The sequence below is a fragment of the Podarcis bocagei genome, assembly GCF_964188305.1.
Source record: "Podarcis bocagei genome assembly, chromosome: 6".
In the NCBI taxonomy this organism is placed as follows: Eukaryota; Metazoa; Chordata; class Lepidosauria; order Squamata; family Lacertidae; genus Podarcis; species Podarcis bocagei.
Window position 1 is genome coordinate 9869593 of NC_138130.1, and position 24655 is coordinate 9894247.

The window sequence follows — 24655 nt, forward strand, 5'->3', positions numbered from 1 at the left end:
CAACAAAACAAATGAATTGGCCTGAAATGAATTGTTTCATAGTATTAAACCAATTTTAATAATGTGATTTGAGCACGAGTACTCTCTGCAATTCCCTTTTTTCCTCCTTTTTAAATATCCATAATGGGTAATTGAGCAGATGCTATTCTGCAGCAGCTAATAGAATTTGGTTCCACCTCCTTAAAAGGACCAACTACCGTTTCCCTTGAAGACCGCAGTGCATCTCTGCACTTCAACAGTTCGCCCTCTCCCTGCCATTCCCTTTATCTATATTCTTCTGCAGTGGCTGTTTGGTGTCTGCTGCAGCTGAGCTGCTCTGCACAGATTTTCTTCTCAGTATGTGGGGGGGGGGGGCTGTGTGTGTTAATTATGCAGAGAGATGGAGACGAGCCAGACAGCCCCTCTGGTGAACTGTCTCATGCATGCGTGGCCTACTTCCTGCTGTTTTGCTGCTAGGGGGATCACCTGTTGGTTTTGGCATCCGTTCAAACTGAGGCCTAACGGAAATGACAGAATCAGCTAGAAATGAGAGAGCCAGCCTCAACTCAGCTACACCCCACCACCAAAACACGCGCGTGCCAAGGGAAGCGCAAAAACAGATGATTGCTGAGTGACCGAGCCATTTCGTGCAGGAGCTGAAAAGGGAGGAAATGGCAGAGAGAAATGAAACATTTGCAAGAGACGGCACCTTTAGTCTTTGCCTGAGAGATGCAAGTAGCAACATGGCCTCCCCATCCCCACAAAAGGATGGCTGAGAGGGTTAATTCCCAACCATCACGGCCACCCCCTCATGCAAATCCTTCCAGGCGTCACCCATCCAGCTTTTACACACATAGGCTTTCTAGCCTTGCTGTCTGAGGGAATAACATCCTAGCTGCCCCAGGAAACCAGCTGCACAACTAATAAGGACTTACTACTGCCATGGTGGAAGGATAAGGAAAACTTAATTCTCCTGAAACGTCCTCATCGGCTCACCTATTCAAGGGTGCAGGAACCCTGTCACCCTGGTTGGCAGAGATCTGGGTCGCCCCACCTGGCACAGAAAGGCAATTACTAAGGACAAGCCGGCAATTATACGCTTTAACTCTGAAAGCCAAGAACGGCAAGTTCCCCAGGATCTGCTCATTAGCCGAAGGTATGAAAACAACCCCGTCGTAATTTTCAGTGCAATTTCTCCGATCCGCTGAGACACATTTGGGCAGAACAATCAATGCAAACTCTCTGGTGTGGTTTAAGGCATTTTCAAAAAGGGATCCTGCACAGTCGGCGGTATTTCCCACCCAACACGCCTACACCAGCTTACTAAAAAAAAAGCCACAGGAAGATGCCAAAAATGAACTAAAATAATAGGAAAAGGCCAAAATTACTTCTCAAAACAGAAGGTTCTTCTTTCTCTGCAGCAACAGAACGGTTCCCTCGAGGCTGTTTCTTTCAGTGAAAATGCTTCATGAATATTCAATGACTATTCGGTCCCAAGTTTTCGCACTGGGAGCCAATGTAGGTCTTTCTAGACCGGTGTTATGTGGTCCCAGTAGCTGCTCCCAGTCACCAGTCTAGCTGCCGCATTCTGGATTAGTTGCAGTTTCCGGGTCACCTTCGAAGGGAGCCCCATATAGAGCGCGTTGAAGTAGTCCAAGTGGGAGATAACCAGAGCATGCACCACTCTTGTGAGACACTCTGCGGGCAGATAGGGTCTCAGCCTGCATACCAGATGGAGCTGGTAGACAGCTGCCCTGGACACAGAATTGACCTGTGCCTCCACGGACAGTTGTGAGTCAAAAATGACTCCCAGGCTGCTCACCTGGTCCTTCAGGGGCACAGTTGCCCCATTCAGGATCAGGGACTCCTCCATACCTGCCCGCCTCCTGTCCCCCCAAAAGAGTACTTCTGTCTTGTCAGGATTCAACCTCAAGGCTTTACCTTAAGAAGCGGTCTAAAAATGCTTTAATAACTAAATTAAATGAAGGGAAGCCTCAATTTCCCTAGGCCTAGAACACAAGTTAAGAACCATTGATCCAGATGATAGATAAATTAGGCAAGCACAGTGCTGTTGCCAAAGATGGCGCAGAATATTGGCTTTACTTTAGTGTGGTTTCCTCATTTAAATTCCTAGCTCTCTGCAGGCCCTGGGGGCGGGACCAGTAGCAGACCTCACGGTAGGGCTGTACTGCTCACCTGACTGCCCTTTGGCCTGGTTGTTGCTGCATACTGGGATGGAAAGTTGGAGAGGGTGGTGTGATGCAAGTACACCAGCTGACCCAACCTGGTGCTTTCTCACGTGGATGGTATCAGGAACAGATAATCCTTGTCATGTATCAGGGAATGGGGAGGGACTTATGCGGCAAGGTAAACAGGACCCAAGGGACACAGGTGGCGCTCTGGGTTAAACCACAGAGCCTAGGGCTTGCCGATCAGGAGGTCGGCGGTTCGAATCCCCGTGACGGGGTGAGCTCCCGTTGCTTGGTCCCTGCTCCTGTCAACCTAGCAGTTTGAAAGGACGTCAGAGTGCAAGTAGATAAATAGGTACCGCTCTGGCGGGAAGGTAAACGGCATTTCCGTGCGCTGCTCTGGTTTGCCAGCAGCGGCTTAGTCATGCTGGCCACATGACCCGGAAGCTGTCTGCGGACAAACGCCGGCTTCCTCGGCCAATAAAGCGAAATGAGTGCCGCAACCCCAGAGTCAGCCACGACTGGACCTAATGGTCAGGGGTCCCTTTACCTTTAAACAGGACCGAAACCGTAGAACAACACAGGAACAAAACTACTGGGGACAACAAAACCAGCTCTTCTGCCAGCCATGATTACATCTGCTAGCATGCTGATTTAGACTTCCTCCTTTCCCAAGACTGCCTTGATCCCATTTGTTTCTTTTAACATTCACCAACCACACCTTGAGCCAAAAGGTTTTAGGAGGTAGCATTAAATCTTAAGATCAAACTTGCACATCTGCCTGGAAATAACATTTTTTCCAGTTTAAATTTAGCCAGCAAAGCAAAAGCGAGACCATGTTTTTGCAGCTAAATAGCAAGTGGCAGCCTTCAGGATCGTCAAGGTGATGGTGTTGCCTTTGGGGAACTGATAATGCTTTAAAGACTAGCGTTGCCTGTTGGGACGTTTACTGGTTCCCCCACTACTCGAAAAATATCCTGAGTTTCCCATACTCTCTTCTCACGGGAAAACATTTCCTGTAAAAGGATGCTTCTGCCTACTTCTCAGAAAAGTGGGGAGTACAAAACAATATTCTAAATTTAAAGTGGGATGGGTTTAGTAAATTAATACGCTAATATAGATGTAACTTACTGGGTGATTTTGATAGATGTATGTTTGCTGATATTGCCTGTAATGGTAGGGCAATTTTTAAATTTGATTTTAATAATACATGGAGCCGCCAATTATGTTTGAGAATGTTTGGTCATGTTTGACCATTTGTGATTTAATTACTGGATTCTGGAATGGCCAATTGGCTGGGCAATAAACTTGAAAATAGTACAATGAAGCTCGCACTGGCAAATCGCAGAGCACAAAACAATGAGCTGTTTGGGCTAAATATTAGGGCCGAACCATCCATTACATGCAAACATGTGTAATAGAACCCCAATAGCTGTTTCTTTCATTTGTTTCTTAAAAAGAGAAGCTTTGGATGTGGGACCTTTGAAATAAACAAGTCACAGCTTAACTCTTTCTCTGTCTTCTTTTTCACTGCTCCAAATTAACACAAAGTTTCCTTACTTCCCAAAAATGTGTTAGCTCCTGCAAATGGCCTGCAGTTTCTCAGCTCCAAATCGCTACCTCCCCAAATAGCATTTCTCCTTAAAATAAATGGTCAGTGAGGTTTCAGCTAAGACAGGTCTGTGTACAACATGCAGTCAGACCTCCTGGGTAATTTGTGGAGTTCTGAGCTCAATCACAACAGAATCGAGAGTCTCATCTACAATATTACACTGCTTGCCCAGACATACACACATCTATAGGTCCTGCCTGTTAAGTTGCTAAAGCCAGCACACTTTTCAGTTACAAAGTCCTGCTCATTAATCAGGGGTGACTAAGTATCCTTCTCTGATTAGTTGCCGTTACCGATAATGAAATCCGATACGCAGTTACACATAATGAAATCCTTTTAATCTCTTATTCCAGCAGAGTAAGTCAAACACTGGTGTTAAGTATCCAAGATGGTGCAATCAATCCTGATCAAGCCCTCATATTCCTGGATCTCTTTATGCTTAGAACGAGTCAATTCAGGTCTCTTTCAGTGCACAATTGCACGATTCGTCTTGCTTTGTTGCTATCTCTTTCCTATCCAGCAACAGGTTCTTTGGAGTCTTTTGCAGGGAGGGGGGGCATGTTTCAAATCAAGCATGTAAATACGTTTTATTCCTTGATGCTTGTTCATGCAGCATCATTAATCCTCAGCATGAAATCAATAGGCTTAAAATGTTTAATCACATCAAAATGCAACGTACAAATCCACACCGATGACTTTTTGTGTAGTAGGGATGGAGATAAACAGCATTCCTAGGAAGCCTGTCTTCTCATCAGAAAAAAATAATACTCAAGGCTATATGAAGAATGTAAATAGATTCTCTTTCTCACATTCATTCTGTAGCATTATCTGTTAAGGCCGGCTCCAGAGACACAACACAACCCTTTAAAAATGGCTGCATTTTCACTGTGGGTGTATTTGTGTAGAATATTGCTTTGGCTCTACCATCACAGAACTGACAATATTTCATCTAGGGATGTCCAACATCTGTAGTCTTGGGGACCACTGTGCTTTCTGGACAATAATTCAAGATGACGGGGTTGAGAGGTATATTTTGACAATCTTATGTATGCTTAGTCAGATGTAAGCACCATTTCATTTAATAGTATTTACTCTCAGGCAAGTGTAAAAGGATTGCTTTTGACTGATTTTACATATAGAATTATTTTCAATTGTTTGCATGTACAGAATTGTTTTTACATATGGAACTGTTTTCTGTAGTTTTTATCGTTGATGGTTCTGTTACGAAAAGGCTTTGAGAAATCTTATGGGAAGTGATTCATAAATGGAATCAAATAAATAAATAAATAAATAAACAAATAAACAAATAAATAAATAAATAAATAAACAAATACACTCAATATTGATTAATTGGTTAGATTCATTTTCAAAAAGCGTGTCAATACAGTCAGACTGAATGTTAAGTACAATGTCCATGCAATTAAAAGCATGGATGAACATGAATGAGTGGATGCAGGGAGGGGGAAGGAAACCCAGCCAGATGGGCAGGGTAGAAATAAATAATAATAATAATAATAATTTAACAAGGGTGTTGAAAAAGGTAAGCATTATCAGTGTGAACAACAGCAGAATACACACACACACACACACACACACACATATATATATGAATGAGACAAAATGCAAGTAATTTCACCTTAGTCTTAGAAAATAGTATTTAACAAGATCATTCAAGCCAAGCAAAACATCCGACCCACAACCATTTCCCGCTTACATGAAACCCCAAAGGCTGCTCCACAGCTGCCAGTCAGAGAGTAAGCCAAGCTGTGATCTAAGAAGGCAACAACAGGCCCTCATGTCAACGTGCAAAAGCTACATTCTAGAACTTGGCACCTGGATTTTCCAGCTGCCAAGCACAACCCATCTGGCAAAAGGGAGCTTGCTGTGTGGCCAAAGGAGAATCAGAAAGAAAAGGAGGCTGCAAGAGCCAAATGAATGCCAGGCAGAGAGCAGAAAGGGTGAAGGAGCAATATGAACTTGGTGACATTTATAAAGCATTGATTGGGGATTCATTATCATACATTTTAAAAAAAATCAACCCTAGTGTGGGTCTCTGCAGATAGGAGCAACCTTGCTTCTCAAAAGCTAGAGGCCACTTGGGACAAGGGGGGTAGGAAATAGGTCCGTTGATTTATTCAGAAACATGTAGGAAACTCTCTAAGCTGTGCACAGAATGTAATTATACATAAAACCAGCAAAACTGTTAAAAAAACAAGTGTACATAAAAACACAGATAAAATCAGCAACACTTTCCCAAAACAAGTAACTAAATTTTGCGTCTGGTTAAGGTTGCTGAAATAAAAAGTCTTGAGCATGTGTCTCAAACAATATCACAAGGACACCTGCCTAAGCCCTTCATCCCAGATTGCTACTCATTGCTTTCTTCCATAAATCAATATTTGCCATTCTTATGGAGGATAGTGATCTACTATACTTGGAAACGATAGCTGTGGTTAGGGCAAAATCCGCCCATCGCCCCTGACACTGGGAGACCCAGCCAGTCTTAAATTGACTAGCATGTGTGCAATGTATGGGTACACATTGCGGTCCCTGAGGGTCGTTGCAATGCAATTCCTGCTCATGAAACCCTCCTCCATAATGATGAACGTTCGTAATAAATCAGTAGTCCACATCTAACCATATAACTCTGCAAATCACCTACTTCGCTGCCCTACTTGGTGAACTGTTCCCTCTCCTTTAAAAATAATAATAATTCTCTAACATATTCATTTAGCTTCATCTAATAATAATAATAATAATAATAATAATAATAATAATAATAATAAATTTTATTTATACCCCACCCTCCCTGACCAGAGCCGAGGCTCAGGGCAGCTAACACCAATAAAATCACAGTAAAAAACATAATAAGGGAAGGGAAAAAAATTTAAAATACAGGTTAAAATGCCATTTAAAATGCAGCCTCATTTTAAAAGTAGCTGTTAAATCAAGACCATAAGGGGAGGGAAACTTAAGGGTCAGACCGAGTCCAAACCAAAGGCCAGGCGGAACAGCTCTGTCTTGCAGGCCCTGCGGAAAGATGTCAAATCCCACAGGGCCCTAATCTCTTGTGACAGAGCGTTCCACCAAGTCGGGGCCAGTAAGGAAAAGGCCCTGGCCCTAGTTGAGACCAATTTAACCATCTTGTGACCTGGGACCTCCAAAATATTGCTCTGGAAGGGCATTGAAGCTGCATGGTCAAGAAGAAAGGAGAAACTATATTTCAGAAGTCATGGGAGCATGTAAAGAACACGTTCCAGGTACATCTGTAGCAGTTCTAACTACCCTGTTGTTCATTCTCCACTAAAGGATGGCTACTGCACATTAGACATGGCATCAGAAAGGCATGCTACACCCATGAGCATAATTCTAGTTTTAGCTACATTGAGTTTTTGCAAGTCTGACCCCAAAAATGATGAAGCAGAAGACGTTAAGAAAGAATAGGGCAGACCAGCGTTTTAAGGATAGCAAAACTGTACTTTCAGCACACTGAAAGTAACAGATTCTCCAAGATGACTCATACAGAACTGGGCAGGGTCAACAACTTATCTATCAAGACCCACTGAAAACTCTCTGACAGGAGCACAGCACCATTGAACACATTTGCCAGTTTTCATGTGATCCATCCATATCAAAGCACCTGATATTAGCAGAACACCCATTACTTGAAGGGTGACAACCAACCACATCCAAGCAAAGCAACACAAAATGTCCTTTCACTTTCTCAAGAGCTAGTGCCCCTAGCAGTATGGACCTTGCAACTAGCTCTTAACGAGGCCAAATATTTGCTTATTCTCTGCTGAAAGCACGTAGGTGCCATTCTGCAGAGAAGAGCTGATGGATGGACTCTTCATCTAGTCTTCTGCCTGCTACTTTCTCCCTGCAACATCTTTCAGCCGCTTTTCTCCACTCAACATGGTGAACACACACATGGCAACAGAATTGGGGGGGGGAGGTTCCTACGAGGGAGAAGAGTTAAACTCTTGCTGTTTTTCTTCTACAGATGCCTTCTTTGCATATGTGGCTTTGACTGCAGCTTGGGTCTCAAAGAGAAAACACAAATTCTCTCCCCAACCGGGGGAAAAGATGTATGCATGCATGTATGTATGTATGTATGTATGTATGTATGTGTACAAATGAGAGAGCTATATAGATTTAGATAGATAAGATAGATTTGTGTGTGTGTGGATGAGAGAGACTCTGGAACTTCTAAGCATGCTTCAATAATACCTCCTTGTGGCCAGCTATGACGGACTAACATGGATGGTGAATCAACAAAATTTCACTGTCTCAATTCTCACGTTTCTACTCTAATGTGGGCTAGAAGTTTATACATACAGCTGTTCCTCTTTGACCTGGATTTAAACTGAACTTTCATTGGACCTTAACCTGACAGTCAATACTGCAGTCAGCGCATTGTCATTTAAAGCATCAAAAGGCAAGAAACATGTCAACAGTTACAGGCATCTGCAGTCACCTGAAGTTATGTTGCTGCTTGCAACACTCCAAGCTACGGAAGTACGAAAGCACCAAATACCAAAACTGACACTTGGCTTCAGTGTATGTCAGTAAGCACCTGCAATTGTCTGTATGCTGTCCGCATGTGTGGCCAGGTTCTGTTGCAATCTCTGCAGCTGTTGAAGTTGCAAGGTTGGATTCCTAAGGACCATGCGAGTCCTTGTACCCCAGTGGCCACAAATGGATCAAACAGGCTTAAGTAGAAGAACAATTCTACAAGGTCAAACCACGATGCCAGCCAGACTGAAATAATTCACCTATGTCAGGCATAGGCAGACTTGACCCTCCAGATGTTTGGGGACTACAACTCCCATGATCCCTAGCTAACAGGACCAGTGGTCAGGGATGATGGGAATTGTAGTCCCAAAACATCTGGAGGGCCGAGTTTGCCTTTGTGGTGTTCTACACAGCAGGCTTCACTTTTAAAACTGATCCACTGCTTGTGTAACCTTAGGTGCTGGTCTGGCTTTCTAGCATGATATGTACAGCAGCTAGGGTCTATATTCAGCACCAACACTGCAGCACTTTTGGGTCTTTGTGATCTCCTGGGAAGTCAAGCACATATGATGACATCAGTTTCAATGAATACAGAGTAAAGGTTAAGGGGCACAGATTCACGGGGGACAACACCTGGCTAAGGCCCACACTTCATACTTTGTGCCAGGGACATTGCTGCCACCACAGGAAAGGGCCAAAGTTCAGTGGCAGAGCACACATGCTCTGCATGTGAAAGGATCTGGGCTCAGTCTTTGGCATCCCTAGGGAGGACTGAGAAAGCCTCATCTCTGAAACCCTGAAGAACTGCTTCCAGTCAATGGAGACCAAGAGTGGGGAACCTGTGTTGCTCCAGAGGTTGTTGGAAGTCCAACTCCCATTTTCCTTGACCACTGGCCATGTTGGCAATGGTTGATGGGACCTGGAGTCCAACCACATCTGGAGGTCGACAAGCAAGTCATCCATTGTGTAGACCAGGGGTTGTCAGCCTGGTCCCTACCGCCCACTAGTGGGTGTTTCAGGATTCTAGGTGGGCAGTAGGGGGTTCTACGGCATACGCTGAATCCTCCTTCCATCGAGCACTGGCGGGCGGTAAGGCAATTTTACCATCAAGAAAGGTGCATTAGTGGGCAGTAGGTATAAAAAGGTTGACTACCCCTGGTGTAGACAGACTGATGGAGCAAGGGTCTGGCAGACAGCTTCCTTTGTTCCAAGAAGACAAACTGTGGGTTCTATTCTAGATAGGGATTCATTCATGCGAAGCAGCTCCTGTGTGATTTATACTGGTTCCAACCATCCCAACAAAGTCATCCCAAAACAAAGGCTTTTGCTGGCATGGTGGAAACCAGCCCAATCCCTGCTGGACATGCTTCACACAACTGCCTTCCCATGCGGACAGAAATACATAGTATTTGCTTTCTCAATGGCAATCATGTACGATGTGCGAAGCAGCCCTCTGGTGGGCAGATGAAGTGCAAATGGAAGAATTATAAGTGTTGTGAACCTGGTGATAAAAATACTGAATGTGAGCTGAATGGCAAGCAAGGTGTCCTTCTATAATCTACTTGTGTTCAGTGTCCACAGATGCAGAATTTGGCCCCCTATTGGGACGGCAGCAATTTTGACACATCAGGCCTGCAGAACTTGCTACCCTCCAAGATGAATGTAGCCCGCCAGGTGCTTAATAGGCCCCCCTCACCTGTTTCTGCGGACTCAGGCAGGCTGTAAGAATTGGATATTTACCATGCCCCAGAGGGCTGCTTTTGACTAGGTGAATCCTAAGCTGTTCATCTAAGGCAGGGCTAGCCAAAATGGTGGCTCCCAAACGTTCTTGGATGCTCTCACCACACCTGATCAGTGGCCAGGCTGGCTGGGGGAATGTAGTCCAACAATATTGGGAGGATATAATGTTGGATCCCTTAGAGATTTTTGGGTACCAGTGGCCCCCACATCCGCTTTCTAGTGAAGAGGGAAACAATGGAGCAAAATACGGAAGTGCTGACTTTGCACCTTCCCTCCAGAAATCCTTGGCTTTATTTTGCAGTGGTCAGCCACGTGACAGAGGGAAATCAAACAGAAGCAAACTGCTTCCCAGAAATTTCAAGTACACAATATCAACATTATATAATGCACAATAAAATACTTCATACCTGGAGTTGAAAAAACGAAAAGTGTTAACAGCTGACCTGGCACAGCCCCACATGCTCTCTCTGGAAATTGAACACAGACAATTAGCAATTTTAAGATACCCCAAAGAACGTCAGAGGGGGGTAGACAACAGGGAGGGGAACGTACAGGGGGAAAAAAACCACAGCCCCAACAACAAGCACAGACAGCCTACACCTAAGATTTTGCATTCTTCCACCTGAAATTCACCCGGAGCAGCACTGAAACAGTGATGGATTTAATCTTACAGGGACAGAGTCCATCACTGGGTAATTTAAAGTGTTTTTAAAAAATGATAGCTATGACTTCTTTTTCAATGGAAACATCTGACATTTATTGCAACTACATTTGCTGTTAGGATTTAGGGTTGTCGTCAGCTAAGTCCTACATAGAGTAGACCCACTCCATTTAATCTGCTAGGAGCAGGACTACACTTCGAACCAGATAACCAAAATTAGGAATATAAGGGCACAATTCCTGCAAGGTCAGTATAAGTCCCACCTTTTTCTCTTAGTGCTCCACTGTGCTCCAGCTATTGCAGAGTATGGAAGGTTGTCTTGCTTCCAGTTCTATTCCAGCCCAAAGCTCCTGTGAGGAATTTACTTGAGCTTGAAGCTCAAGGTAAATTATGAGCTGGGACCTGGGATGGGTGAAAAACAGGAAGCATGCCAGATTCCCATTCTGGGTAGTGGCCAGGATCCTACTCTGCATGCTTGCCAAGGAGGTATTATGGGGAGGCCCTGTGACCTAGTTTAAAAAATTTATTTCTCAGGTTGGCAGTTTATGCAGAAATTCACAAATTCAGAATTTCAGCAGCTCTGATGGAAAAGGCAGAAATAATGAAGCATAATGACAGGCACTTTATGAATAATAATAAAATGATATCGGCACTGAAGTGAAATATCGGACCACGTTTGCTTTCTGACACACCGATGAAAATGTAAAGCATTTTAGTTGAGAATTTAAACGTAGCGATGTCACAGAAAACAGTAGTCTAAGGCGTACAAGTTTCAACAATAAGTATTTCAGAACCAGACTCCTGCATTAACTAAGTAATCTTCTTCCGTCTTAATTTGCAATGTATGAAACGTCCCTTCCAATTCTATGATTCTAAGGTATCTATGATTCTGAAAGAATTCTGATCACCTGCACTATTGGCAAGGAAATGGGATTCATTCAATGGCAAAAACAAACAGTTATACCATTTAAAACAGTAGCAGCAGCAACAACAACAACTTGCAACTGGTCCGCAAAACCTCATGCCTATCTGTTTGGAATATTCCATGATATTTTTCTGAAGGAGGCATGCATTAAGCCACTGGAAACTACATGGGAGATATGGAAGATATTATAGAAATAGGGTAGCGTGGGGGTAGGCTTGCCATACGTCAGGAAAATGTCCTGGTTTTCGGATGTAAAAATTGTGTCAGGGAAAACCCGAATATATGGCAATGCGATGAAAAAAGCAGCGGAAACAGCGGAATTTTACATCTTGAAATATGGCAGCCCTACATGGAGGCTATTACGCTGCATGAATTCTAATGTACTGAACAATGAAAAACACAAAAGGTGCTATGGATTAAGAACTGCAACCTGATGAAAATTTGCTTGGGAGTATGTCCCAAGTATGGGCGATATACTTCTAAACTAGTGCTTTCCAAATTTCTGAGAGCTTAGGTGCACACATTTTTATCTAAAATTGGAGGCACCCGCATATATCTCCCCCCAAGTTTAGTTTTAGAAGGTAAAAGAGTAAGTAGGCACACCTTCTGATTTGAAGATGGGAAGCTCACATTAGAGGCCTGGTTTGGACAGATGTCTAAACTTGTACAGTGATGCTCGGGTTGCGAATGTGATCCATGCAGGAATCACATTCGCAACCCGCAGCGTGTGTCTGTGCACGCGCAGGTTGTGAGTTGGTGCGTCTGCGCATGCGCAAAGCGCGATTTAGAGCTTCTGTGCATGTGCAGGTGCCAAAACCTGAAAGTAACCCATTCCGGTATTTCCAGGTTCGGCGCGGTGCGCAACCTGAAATCACACAACCCAAAGCATCTGTAACCCAAAGTATGACTGTACGCTCCCTGCACCACCCAAAATCCTCTCCAACAGCCGTTACAAACTGGAAGCTTTCACTATCTCCTCTGCAATAACTACAGTTTTGTGTGACTGCTGAACACGAAACTGTGGTAATTCTAAACGGCAGTAGGTGAAAACAGAAGTGAACATTTCTGATTTCATCCTCACGGCTGTTCTGAAGGAGGGGAGGGAGGAGCAACAGTAAATTGTGGAATAGCATAATGTCTGAATGCAACCACTCATAAAAACAAGCGGCAGGCTTCTCTGATAGCGGGTAATGTGTGGCTACATGAGGGCACGATCCACTCATATCTAATGCACCAATGCTCCAGAATTCACTAAGCCCAAAGGAAGCTGGGACACCCAGAGGTATGAATCATATACAGTTGTAACTGGTACCATGAAGATTGGTGTTCTGGACAAAGAAGACCTTCTATTATTTAATGCTTTTCTTGTGGTAAACACTTTCGGTATTATTACATGGCTATGGTCTAGCTAATGTGAGATATATACAGAATGTGGGATGCAAAATAACTTCCACCATTATTTTCACGGGACAGGGGCAATGACTAGGGGTGGGCATTCATTCAAAACAAATGAAAAATCAAACTCAACGGGAAGCCTTCACTTCAAATGTCATTTGTTACAGAATGAACGCAATCACTTACTAACGGGATACAAATGGGATTTGTTTTCATTGCACTATTAAACACAATTGAATACCAGGCACAATACAACTGGGGAAATAAAATGGCAGGAGGAGGAGGCCACTGAAATCAGCTCTGTTGCCACAAATGGCAATGGCAGCAGCAAAAGAAAAGAATGCCTTTCCCGTAAAATCAAGGGGGAAAGGGTCACGTAATTAATGTAAGCAACAGAAATGGGAAAGAACCATCCAATTTGATGTGATTAAGATCACCCCACCTTCCATCCAAGGTGCTCAAGGTGCCCATGTCAGACACAGTCATTATTATTTTTTTAATCCTTACAAGGTAGTAGTAGTAGTAATAATAATAATAATGATGATGATGATAATAATAATAATAATAATAATAATAATAATAATAATAATAATAATAATTTATACCCTGCCGTCCCTGGCCAGAGCCGGGCTCAGGGTGGCTAACACCAGTAAAATCACAACAACAACATAATAGGAAAAAAACCCCAATTTAAAATACAGGTTAAAATACAATTTAAAATGCAGCCTCATCTTAAAAATAGCCCATAGATCAAAACAATAAGGGGAGGGAAACATAAGGGTCAGACTGAGTCCAAACCAAAGGCCAGGCGGAACAGCTCTGTCTTGCAGGCCCTGCAGAAAGATGTCAAGTCCCGCAGGGCCCTAGTCTCTTGTGACAGAGAGTTCCACCAGGTCGGGGCCAGTACTGAAAAGGCCCTGGCCTTAGTTGAGACCAATCTAACCTCCTTGAGGCTTGGGACCTCCAAAGTGTTATCATTTGTGGACCTTAAGGTCCTCCGTGGGGCATACACAGAGAGGTGGTCCCGTAGGTTTGTGGCTCCTAGGCCTCATAGAGCTTTAAAGGTCAAAACCAGCACCTTAAACGTGACCCTATACTCCACCCTGTACTCACGTAGTGTCAGGGAACTGCCATCGGAGCATCAGGCGGTGGAGGGTCTCAGGGAGGAAGAAAGAGACTCAACAGCTGAGGCAGGAACCAGCAGGGGGAGGAGTGGATCTCTGAGGGAATGCGAGCAGGAGGGAGGGCTCAGAGACGCTTCCAGCGAGAACAGTGGGGAGGTATCTGAGTCTCCCATAGGGAGACCCACACCTCGCCGGAAACTGTCACGCCGTGAGTCCAGGAGACGCGTTTCCGTTAAGGAGCTTCTTTGCTGGAAACGCTTCCGCAGACAGCCACTGTCAGACTCTACGAGTGACTAAGAGCAGACATGTTTGTGGAGCTCTGTCACACACAGAGGTTTGTGGAGTCGCACAAACTCTGAGGGAGCACGATTTTACGCACAAGCAGCTAATCATCCCATTACAGCAGTCTGACAGTCTCTGTACGCTGCCTGTGCAGGAGAAAGCATCATGAGCGAACCAGCCGGAACCGGAGGAGCAGGAGTTGGCGCTGGTCCAAGCTTGGAAGAAAGGTACCGAGCGTTGGAAGTCCAACTTGCGCTGCAGACGGCGAGGCTTGAGGAGAGAAGGGCTCAGGATGCAGACAAGAAGGGGAGAGCCACCCAGTTCACCAGAAAGGTACCAGGATTGGTGCAGAAGTTTGGGGGGGACCCCAAGGATTACCATGCCTTTAGGACAGAGATGCAATATGCCATTAATGTGCAGTTCGATGAGTTCCCTGATGAGGAATCGCGAGTTGCTTTCGTAATTGGGCATCTTGAGAAAGGGGCGCGGGACTGGGTTCGACCCCTAATGGCAACGCACAATGACGTCCTAAAGGACACGATGAAGTTCTTTAGAGCAATGGATATCATGTTTTCCAGCGATATTGAGGAAGGGGTGGTGCGCAGACAGCTAATGGCTTGCAAGCAGGGAAGCCGATCTGTCCGTGAGTACTGGACTGAGTTTACCATGCTGATTCACAGACTGGGTTGGGATTTATCGGCGGCACCTATTCAGATGCTATTTGAAGAAGGTCTTTCTTCGGCTGTGAAAGACGAGCTGTCCCGGAGCCCCAGGGCGGTGTCTATGGATCAGCTGACCAAATCTGCGCTGACCATAGGAGCGCGTCAGGAGGCAAGAGCCTTGGAGAGGCGGGAAGGGAGAGGGGAACGTTGGAAGGAGTTCCGCATTCCAGACATTCCTGAGCCAGCTTTCCCGCCGGCAGAGCCGATGGAAATCGGAACAGCGCGCGCGCGCGCATTTTCAAAACCCAGTGAGGGGGTTAAGAAGGAGGGAAAAGGCGCCCGGAAATGCTATCTCTGCCAACAGCCAGGCCACTTTGCCAGAGTCTGCCCCCAGAGGAAGGAATGGCAAGGGATGGTGGGAGCTGTTGAGGGAGGAGAGCAGGGAGAAACGGAGCAGGTAAAAGCCAACGCCTGGTTGCCACAGTCGGGGCACTGCAGCCAGGCCAAAGAGCAGTGAAAGTGCCCGTGCCAGAAGCTCCTCAACCTGCTCTAGTTATTGATGTGTCGCTAGAGCTGCAAAATGGACACCCCCTAAAAATAAAGGCGCTGTTTGACTCAGGCAGCTCCTGCAATTTTATGAGCAAGGAGTTTGTTGCTGAACACCAGATACAGACGATCCCTTTAAGCAACCCCCTGCAGGTGACCACGATCGATGGCAGGGAGTTGTTGGGAGGAGGAGTCAGCTTGCAGACCGTCCCAATGATAATGAGGGTGGCAAGGCACACAGAACTGATAGCGTTTAATGTGGCCACCTTGGGAGGCGCTCCCATTATTTTGGGAATGAGCTGGCTAGCGCTACATGATCCGCTGGTGGGCTGGCATCAAAGAGTGGTGTCCTTTGGTTCAGCACATTGCTTAGAACACTGCAAAGGGGAAAAGGGTTCAGCAGGGGCCCAAGCCACCCTAGCAGGGACAGAAGTATTGGAGAAGGTGAAGGTACCACCACAGTATGCAGATCTCAGCGACGTGTTCAGCGAGAAGGAAGCTGACCAACTACCCCCGCATAGGCCCTTTGATTGCCAGATCAATCTACTCCCTGGAGCACAGCTTCCTGTGGGCAAGTTGTATGCCATGTCAGACAGAGAAATGCAGGAGTTGCGAGAATTTATTGACAAGAACCTGAAGAGGGGCTTCATCAGAGAGTCCAAAGCAGCGGGGGGTAGCCCAGTGTTTTTTGTGGATAAAAAGCACACGGACAAGCCGAGACTTGTATGTGATTTTAGGAGGTTAAATGCAGTGACTGAACCAGTGACTTTCCCTATGCCCAGGATTGATGATATTTTGACCAGGGTGAGGAAGGGAAAGATTTTTACAAAGCTGGATCTAAGGGGGGCGTACAACCTGATACGTATAAGGAAAGGGGATGAATGGAAAACCACCATGTTTACCCCTTTGGGGGCATTTGAATATCTCGTTATGCCTTTTGGATTACAAGCAGGCTCAGCGTGCTTTCAATCTTTTATGAACCACGTACTGGGTCCTTTGCTCTACAAGAATTGCGTTGCCTTCCTAGGTGATGTGTTGGTGTATTCGGAGAATGAGGAGCAACATGTGAGAGACGTCAGAGAAGTGTTGAGCAGGCTGCAAGCCAACAGGCTGTGGGTGAAACTGGAGAAGTGTCAGTTTCATACCAAGGAGGTGGAATTCCTGGGGTACCGCCTGTCAGACAAGGGATTGGCCATGGATCCCGGTAAGGTGCAGGCAGTGCTGGACTGGAAAACACCCAAAACCAAGAAGGATGTGCAGAGGTTCCTAGGGTTTGGAAACTTTTATCGTAAGTTCATCCGAAACTTCGCCCACCTGACGGCGCCCATTACGGACTGTCTCAGCAGTAAAAAGAAGTTTGTATGGACGGCGGAGGCGGAGCGCGCGTTTGAGGAACTGAAGAGGGCCTTCGCCTCGGAAGAACAACTTCTGCATGTGGACTTACAAAAGAAGCTGAGGGTCGAAACAGACGCATCTGACAGAGCCATAGGGGCGGTGCTTCTTCTGCAGTCGGGGAAGGAGGAGTCAGAGTGGCGACCGTGTGCCTTCTTTTCGCGAAAGCTGAACAAATCCAAGAGGAACTACACGGTGTACGACCGGGAACTTCTTGCTATTCATGAGGCTTTCCGGAAATGGAGGCACCTGCTAATTGGTGCACAACATAAGGTGCAAGTGTGCACGGACCATAAGAATCTAGAGTATTGGAGAACTGCGCGAGTGCTCAACCAACGGCAGTTGAGATGGGCCCAGGAGTTCTCCAAATTTAACTTTGAGATTTGTTACGTGCCAGGCCCAGAGAACGTTAGGGCGGACGCTCTCTCACGCAAACCTGAATATTTGGAGGGGGAGGGAGCACCCGAAGAGACCCATGTCATTCCAGAGGACCGCTGGGTGTGTGGGGCGGCATTGGTGGGGCAAAGGGAGTTGGTAGAGGGTACGGTGCATGATGAATACGCCCAGGACAAACTCAGGGGTCTCAGGAGGGAGGGAGACAAACCCGGGGGTTTTGAGGAGAGAAACGGGGCATTGTACTACAAGGGAGCGTTATATATACCCGAAGGGGAATTGAGGGAGAAGGTACTCAAGCAACTGCACGATAGCCCCACAGCAGGGCATTTTGGGCAACACAAAACCATGTGGCTGGTTACCAGGGAATTTTGGTGGCCCAAGGTCAGGGAAGATGTGCGGGAGTATGTGAGAGGGTGTGAACAATGCCAACGAGCCAAGGGGGAGAGGCGGGCACCGGCAGGTTTATTAGAACCACTACCCACACCTGAAAGACCGTGGGAAGCAGTGGCCATAGATTTTATGACTGATCTGCCAAGGTCTAGAGGGAAAACAGCCATCATGGTTGTGGTAGACCTGTTAACTAAAATGGCCCACTTTATAGCCTGCTCACATGCGGTCACAGCAGAAGAAACAGCCAAATTGTTTGTAGAAAATGTGTTTAGGTTGCACGGCGCCCCCTTGAGGGTGGTTTCAGACCGAGGGAAACAATTTACTTCCAGGTTCTGGAGGAAGCTCATGAGCTTACTGCATGTTGAGGTTAATTTCTCAACGGCCCGTCATCCAGAAACCAACGGGCAGGCGGAAAGAGCTAATGGTGTTCTCCAGCAATATTTGAGGTGTTATGTGAATGACAGAGAGAATGATTGGGTGGAGAAGCTGGCGTTGGCAGAATTTGCCTACAACAATGCAGAGAACGTGTCCACGGGGATGAGCCCCTTTTTGGCTAATCACGGGTGCCATCCCAGAGCCTTCCCAGGGGGGGAAGGGGAGAACTGGAGCGTTCCAGCTGCAGAACAGTTCGTTGAAGAAATGGAAGCGATCCATCGCCAGCTCCAACTCAACTTAAACAGGGCTAAGGAGGAATATAAGAGGCAGGCAGACAAAAACAGAAGGGAAGGTGAAAGCATCAGGGTGGGGGACCAGGTGTGGCTGTCAACCCAAGGGTTGCCATTCAAAGGGGGTTGTAAGAAGTTAAGACCCAAAAGGCTGGGACCATTTGAAGTCATGCAGCAGGTCAACCCAGTGGCTTTCAGACTCCGGTTACCGAACCACATGAAGCTGCACCCAGTTTTCCACAGGTCATTGCTGTCACCGTATAAAGGGGACAGTGAAGGGAGGGTCACTAGGGGACCAGCAATGGAGGAGAAGGAACACAGCTACCATGTAGCGGAGATCCTCGATTCCAGGTGGAAGGGAGATCAAGTTGAGTATTTGGTAATGTGGGAAGGGGAACCGGAGTCGGAAAACACCTGGGTTAGGGCAGAGGATGTCAATGACGAATTTTTAATAGAAACTTTTCATCAGAGGTTCCCACGCAAACCTCAGCCTGTAGCGAGGTTCCGAAGGAAATACTTTGCCACCACCGACGAGGAAGAGGAGTTGGAGGGGTTCACAGATTCCGAAGAGGAGGAGGATTCAGCGAGCCAGGACGGCGATCGATGGAGGGAATTGTTCGAGACGTCTGAAGATGAAGAGGATTCTTTTCGGGGTTTTAACCCTTCACCTCCCAGGGAAGAGGAAATGGGAGGGGGTGAGGGGGGCCCTGGAGGGGAGGTGGATGTCAGGGAACTGCCATCGGAGCATCAGGCGGTGGAGGGTCTCAGGGAGGAAGAAAGAGACTCAACAGCTGAGGCAGGAACCAGCAGGGGGAGGAGTGGATCTCTGAGGGAATGCGAGCAGGAGGGAGGGCTCAGAGACGCTTCCAGCGAGAACAGTGGGGAGGTATCTGAGTCTCCCATAGGGAGACCCACACCTCGCCGGAAACTGTCACGCCGTGAGTCCAGGAGACGCGTTTCCGTTAAGGAGCTTCTTTGCTGGAAACGCTTCCGCAGACAGCCACTGTCAGACTCTACGAGTGACTAAGAGCAGACATGTTTGTGGAGCTCTGTCACACACAGAGGTTTGTGGAGTCGCACAAACTCTGAGGGAGCACGATTTTACGCACAAGCAGCTAATCATCCCATTACACGTAGGTTAGGCTGAGAAGCAGTGACTGGCCCAAGGTCACCCAAGTGACCAACATGGCTGACTGGAGATTTGAACCTAGTCTCCAATGGTCCCAGTCTAATGCTCTAACCACTACAACACCCTGGCTCTAAAATGAATGGGGTTCTAACAAGTGAACAATGAAATGGACGGGGTCCTCAAAAGTTTTAAACAAACATAACTTATATAAAGTTATTTATAGGCCAGCCTTTGGGCACAGCCCACCCAAGACAGCTTACATCCCATATAAACCACATTAACATTCAAAAAATAACATTTCAAAAGCAGCATTACAAGCAAGTATTTAAAAACATGGGCTGGTGAAAATAAATAAAGGAGCAAAATAGAAATTTGATCCAGTCAATAATAGGATATTAAAGTAACAGCTTTCAAACAAGTGGGCTTTCAAATCCTTCTTACAATCTGGAGAGTTCATAATCTTGTGGGAAACATAGAAAGGACCCTGTCTCTTGTGCCTGTCAACTGAACTGACCTTACTGGCAAGCTTATAAGCAGTTCCTCTGAGGCAGATTTTAAGGCCTGGGCAGGTTCATATGGGTACAGACGGTTCTTCAAATAACTCTATCCCAAATAAATAAGAGCTTTAAAGATCGAAACCAGCACTCTTAACTGAGCCCAGAAACACGACTGAGCCCAGTACACAATTGCTCAGTTGAATGATTGATTATTGCTCAATCTTAGTGGTTGTTGGGTGATGAATAGCTCTCTTCTCTTTTTTAAACTGTCATTGCTGAAATCCAAAAGGGGATTTTTGTTTTTAAGTGTCCTGTAGGAAACTCATAGGATGCAGGTCTGATCCTGAACTACAACTCCCATCACTCCCTAGCTAGCAAGACCAGAGCTCAGGGATGATGGGAGTTGTAGTCCAACAACATCTGGGGACCCACAGGTTGAGAACCGCTGGTAAGCTTTCCTGAACTCTGCTCTGAACTGTTTGGAAGAAGAGTGAGGTATAGATATTTTAAAAAATCAAAGGGCACAGATACATAAAGCCAAAGTAAGCAAACTACACATGATTTCAAACAACTGCAAGCACATTTCAGTCCTACTGATTTCAACAAGAGAGTGAAGCATGTGCTTAATCCTCCCACTGAAATTAATACAATGCAAAAGTGGTTCAATTGTATCCATTTCTGTTTACTAAAAGACAAAAACAACTGTACAAGCTAATAGATCTTATATATGGGAGGAAAAATGAAAAGCCACAAAATATCCAGATAACCAATAATCTAACACTTAAGAGTGCTGCAAACAAGCTCATAATAATCTAGGTAGCTGTGAAAAACTGTTCCAGAAATTGAGAAAAGGCTGCTATGTCACTTCAAAACTACTGGTGAAATGCTGCCATTTTGTGTCTTTGTTAGATTTGTTAATTTCACCTAGTGTTTTAATTACTGGGGGTGGGGAGCCCTTGATCTGCCCCTCCTGACCTCCCCCCATCCAAAGGAAAGCTTTCTAAAAACACTAGGTATTCTTCTAGCCCTATTGGAATTCAAGCATTGATTTTGCCTTCTCTGTTACATTCCATTTTCAGTCCCTTAAACACCCAACAAAAGAATCAGTTTTGTTAGAACAGTCCTACCAGTTTAATTCTTATCTCTTCCTTATCCCTTCAGCTCTCCTTAATAAGTTATAGATCTTTACTGTTGTCCCCTGAACCAACCAGTTTGGGGCTCATACTGATACATACAAGTTTCCTTTTAAACCAGCAGGATTCTGTGGGGAGAAGATTTATTCTTTTTCCAGTGTGGGGATGGGGTGATCAGACTGATCTCTTAAGTCCATGGTCCAGGATTGAAAAATTGATTTTAAAAATGTGAACTGCTGCTCTTCCCACCTATATTTTACTGGAGTTTGGGGCAGCACATCATTCTCAGTTATTAATATTCTGGCTTCTTAAGATATTCCCCATCATTGTTTGGGCTTCAGACATTTTTTTTTCCCTTAGCTAGCCTGGAACATGTTTAGAATTTAGAATTAAATATATATTTCTAGGAAGATTTGCTGCAAGACAGTGAATGGGATAGGGGAATTTTCAGGGAAGAGGTGGGGAGGACAAGAATCTGTACTTAGCTCATTCTGCCCTTGTCTCACGCACACAGAAACACACCAAAAATCCCACCCGCAAATCTGGTTTTTGTTGGACCAAAAAAAAAAAAAAAAAAAAAAAAGTTGGTATTTGAGGGGATTGACAAGCAGGTAGGAGAATTCCACCCACAATTCTCTCTTACAAATCTTTAACCCTGAGTGTTATGCAACATTGGATTAAGAACCTGGCATTCTAGGGCATGTCATTTTAGAGGATTTTTTTTAAAAAAATTATTCAGCGAGGGGTCTTAAAAACATGTTTTTGTGTGTGAGGAATTCAATTCTGCTATTATTTTTGTGCTTGGACGACATTTATCTTGGTAAGAAGCACAGAAGCTGCCTTTAGAAAACCAAAGAATTTTAATTTCACCTTCTGAAAATGTCAGGTAATACTAAGTAATATTAATAATGGATAATAGAAACTATATAAATACACAACTGCAAGCACTTGGCAATCATTTAAAATGATTTCTATGCAATTTTACACACATTTTACGTACCAAACAAAATCAAATTATGTCAATTTAACCAAAATATCTTTTGAATTCCCAAGTCACATTACAGCCTTTTAGCACCCCTCATTTCTGGTTTATGGAAGTTGAAAAATTCAGCTGGCTTTGATCTTTTACTATTTAGTTTTCCTGTAGGTATGTAAGTGTATTCAGGGTGAAGTGCTTATTGTTGCCACTCATATTGCTTACATATTTTGGAAGAAAACCAATTTTAAATAAATACATACATAAAGCAGGGCAGCTTCATAGGAATTTTCAGTTTCCTAAGAGATGTACTAGCAGACAAAGGCTAAAGGCCATTATGAGCAGATATGATTGCGTCATCATTTATTTGAAGAGACTACTACAGAATGGCCCTACACAGACACAGATTGAACTTGCATGTTACCTATAGCCAAACCACAGCTTAGCATGAATGTGCTGGCTCCTGAATTGGAGACTGCAGTCACTTTGCTGCTGCCCAGGCTTTTTTGATCATCACCTGCCTGAAGTCATCGTGAAACCATCACTAAGCAAGTATCATATCTCGAATGGGAAAGTTTTCAGTTCTAAGGTTCCTTTTCTAGCAAACAAGCATGCAGAGTAATAAAGCAAAACATCCCTCCATTCTTATCTGGAACTTTCACCTGGAAAGGGCGCTGAACACTGAAATGTGGGCAAGTTTAAGGGGAGCCTATTTAATGTGGGAGAGGTCAATGCGGTGCAAACAGGAACCAAATAGCAAGAGTACGCAGTCTCTGGTGCATTGGGGATATTTAAATCATGTGATGCTGTAAACAAGACAAAGTTCTTCACCAACCTCAGATATCGTGAAAGAAAGCAACAAGTAACAAATATATGTAACATTCAACACAGTTAGCATTTCTGAAAGTCACAGTATCACTGCAGGAGCTGGAGGAAGGCCACCACAATCTACACAAGCTATATGTGGTGTGCGTTATAGCTGTCAAGTGTCCAGGTTACAAAAGCACAAATTACTGACGTCTCCTAGTTTTATTAAGCTGGTGTCTAACAACAGATCTGGTGGGAGTTTGAAATCTATAAATGGTGGCTGTCCTGGTTTTGACTCAAGAGGACAATCGCCCTCGACCAGGAATCCTCGGCGTCTGAACCCTCTGGCAACTGCAGCTCCAAGATGGATTAATAACCTAGTCCATCTTGTGTTGTTCTAAAGGCTATCCTGAGTCCCAAGGAGATACCTCTGCCTCCAGATTCCAACGTCTGACCCACAGATTCCTTAGGGGATCAAGAAAGTCCTGAGGAGAGGTCTCCACACCTGAAAACCATTACCTCGAAAGACCCAACAGCTGTAAAAGAAGGCACCAGCCCTTTAACTGGCCAGGAGACAGCACTTAGGGCACAGGGCCTCTAACCTGCTATAAAATCCACTTTGTTGTTCCAGGACCTTGCTAGATAACTTGGATGTCCACAAACACCACCTATGGTCCTGAATTAACATTGTCATCTCTCTCCAAGGTGCTGATTTTTATTTTGTCTTGCTCTGATTTTCACCCCTATTCACAGCAGAACCAGAAGCTACTGGCCTCCCCTAGTCTGGGCCTCAAACAATCCCAGAAGAACATGTCCAGAACCACCTATCACCAGTTTCTGGGATGCATCTGACATGCACATGCAGACATTCAAAAAACATCTCCTGAATCCTATACCAGATCAGCCAGGTTCCCTGTCTAAAGGATAGCACCAAACAATCCCAGCTGACCCTGTTCCCATCTTTGCCACACTGGGTTGTGCAAGGGGACACTTAAGTAGTTACCCTGAGCAATATACATTCCTTTTTATGCCACGTAGGAGGCAATCAATGGGGGGGGGGGGAATCCTACGGTCTCCCGCTGCAATCTACTGGCCTATTTGCCACATGGTTAAAAAAACAAAACAAGAAAACCAAGAACAAAACACCAACAACCCACAGTTGCCATAGAAACAGAAGAAGAAGAAGAAGGTGGGAGCCAAACATGAGCCTGGATTGTTGGAGGAGGCATGTAACTTGCATATGTAAGTTCTCAAGGTTTGGAAAGACTTGTGGTTGAGATCTTGGAAAGCCAATTAAGAGTATACAATACTGAGTTAGATGGATTAATGGTGTAACTCAGCAGAAGACATATTCAATATGTTGCATGTCCGAGTTCTCTAGAGCAAGAAGCACTGTGCAACTTCAGCAGTCTCTTCAAAACAAAGGGCCTCAGGCATTCTATACAAACAGGGTTCACAGTCGAGTGCCCAGCTCAATGCAGACCACTGGGAGCTCAATAAACCCCTCGCCTTTTGCTGCTCTCCTAGAGCTGCAAAAAATAGGAGTGGGGGCTTCAATCCATGCTGGTAGACTGTGTTGGCTTGGTGGCATGGCCTGTATTAGACAGTGGATTTGGATTCCTCTGAGGAGGTAAAAACAA

At 45.2% G+C, this 24655-nt stretch overlaps 1 protein-coding gene across 3 annotated transcripts in view; it reads right to left on the reverse strand.

Moving 5' to 3' along the window:
• KLF12 (KLF transcription factor 12) overlaps nt 1-24655 on the reverse strand; it is a 239365-nt gene that overhangs the window by 58014 nt on the left and 156696 nt on the right. For 2 of the 3 annotated variants that reach the window (XM_081198569.1, XM_081198570.1), the window contains exon 5: nt 10443-10502. The exons of the other annotated variant lie outside the window; for it this stretch is intronic. In XM_081198569.1, the coding sequence (XP_081054695.1) occupies nt 10443-10502 (60 nt within the window). The remainder of the gene's footprint in view (nt 1-10442; nt 10503-24655) is intronic. 3 annotated transcript variants of the gene reach the window in all.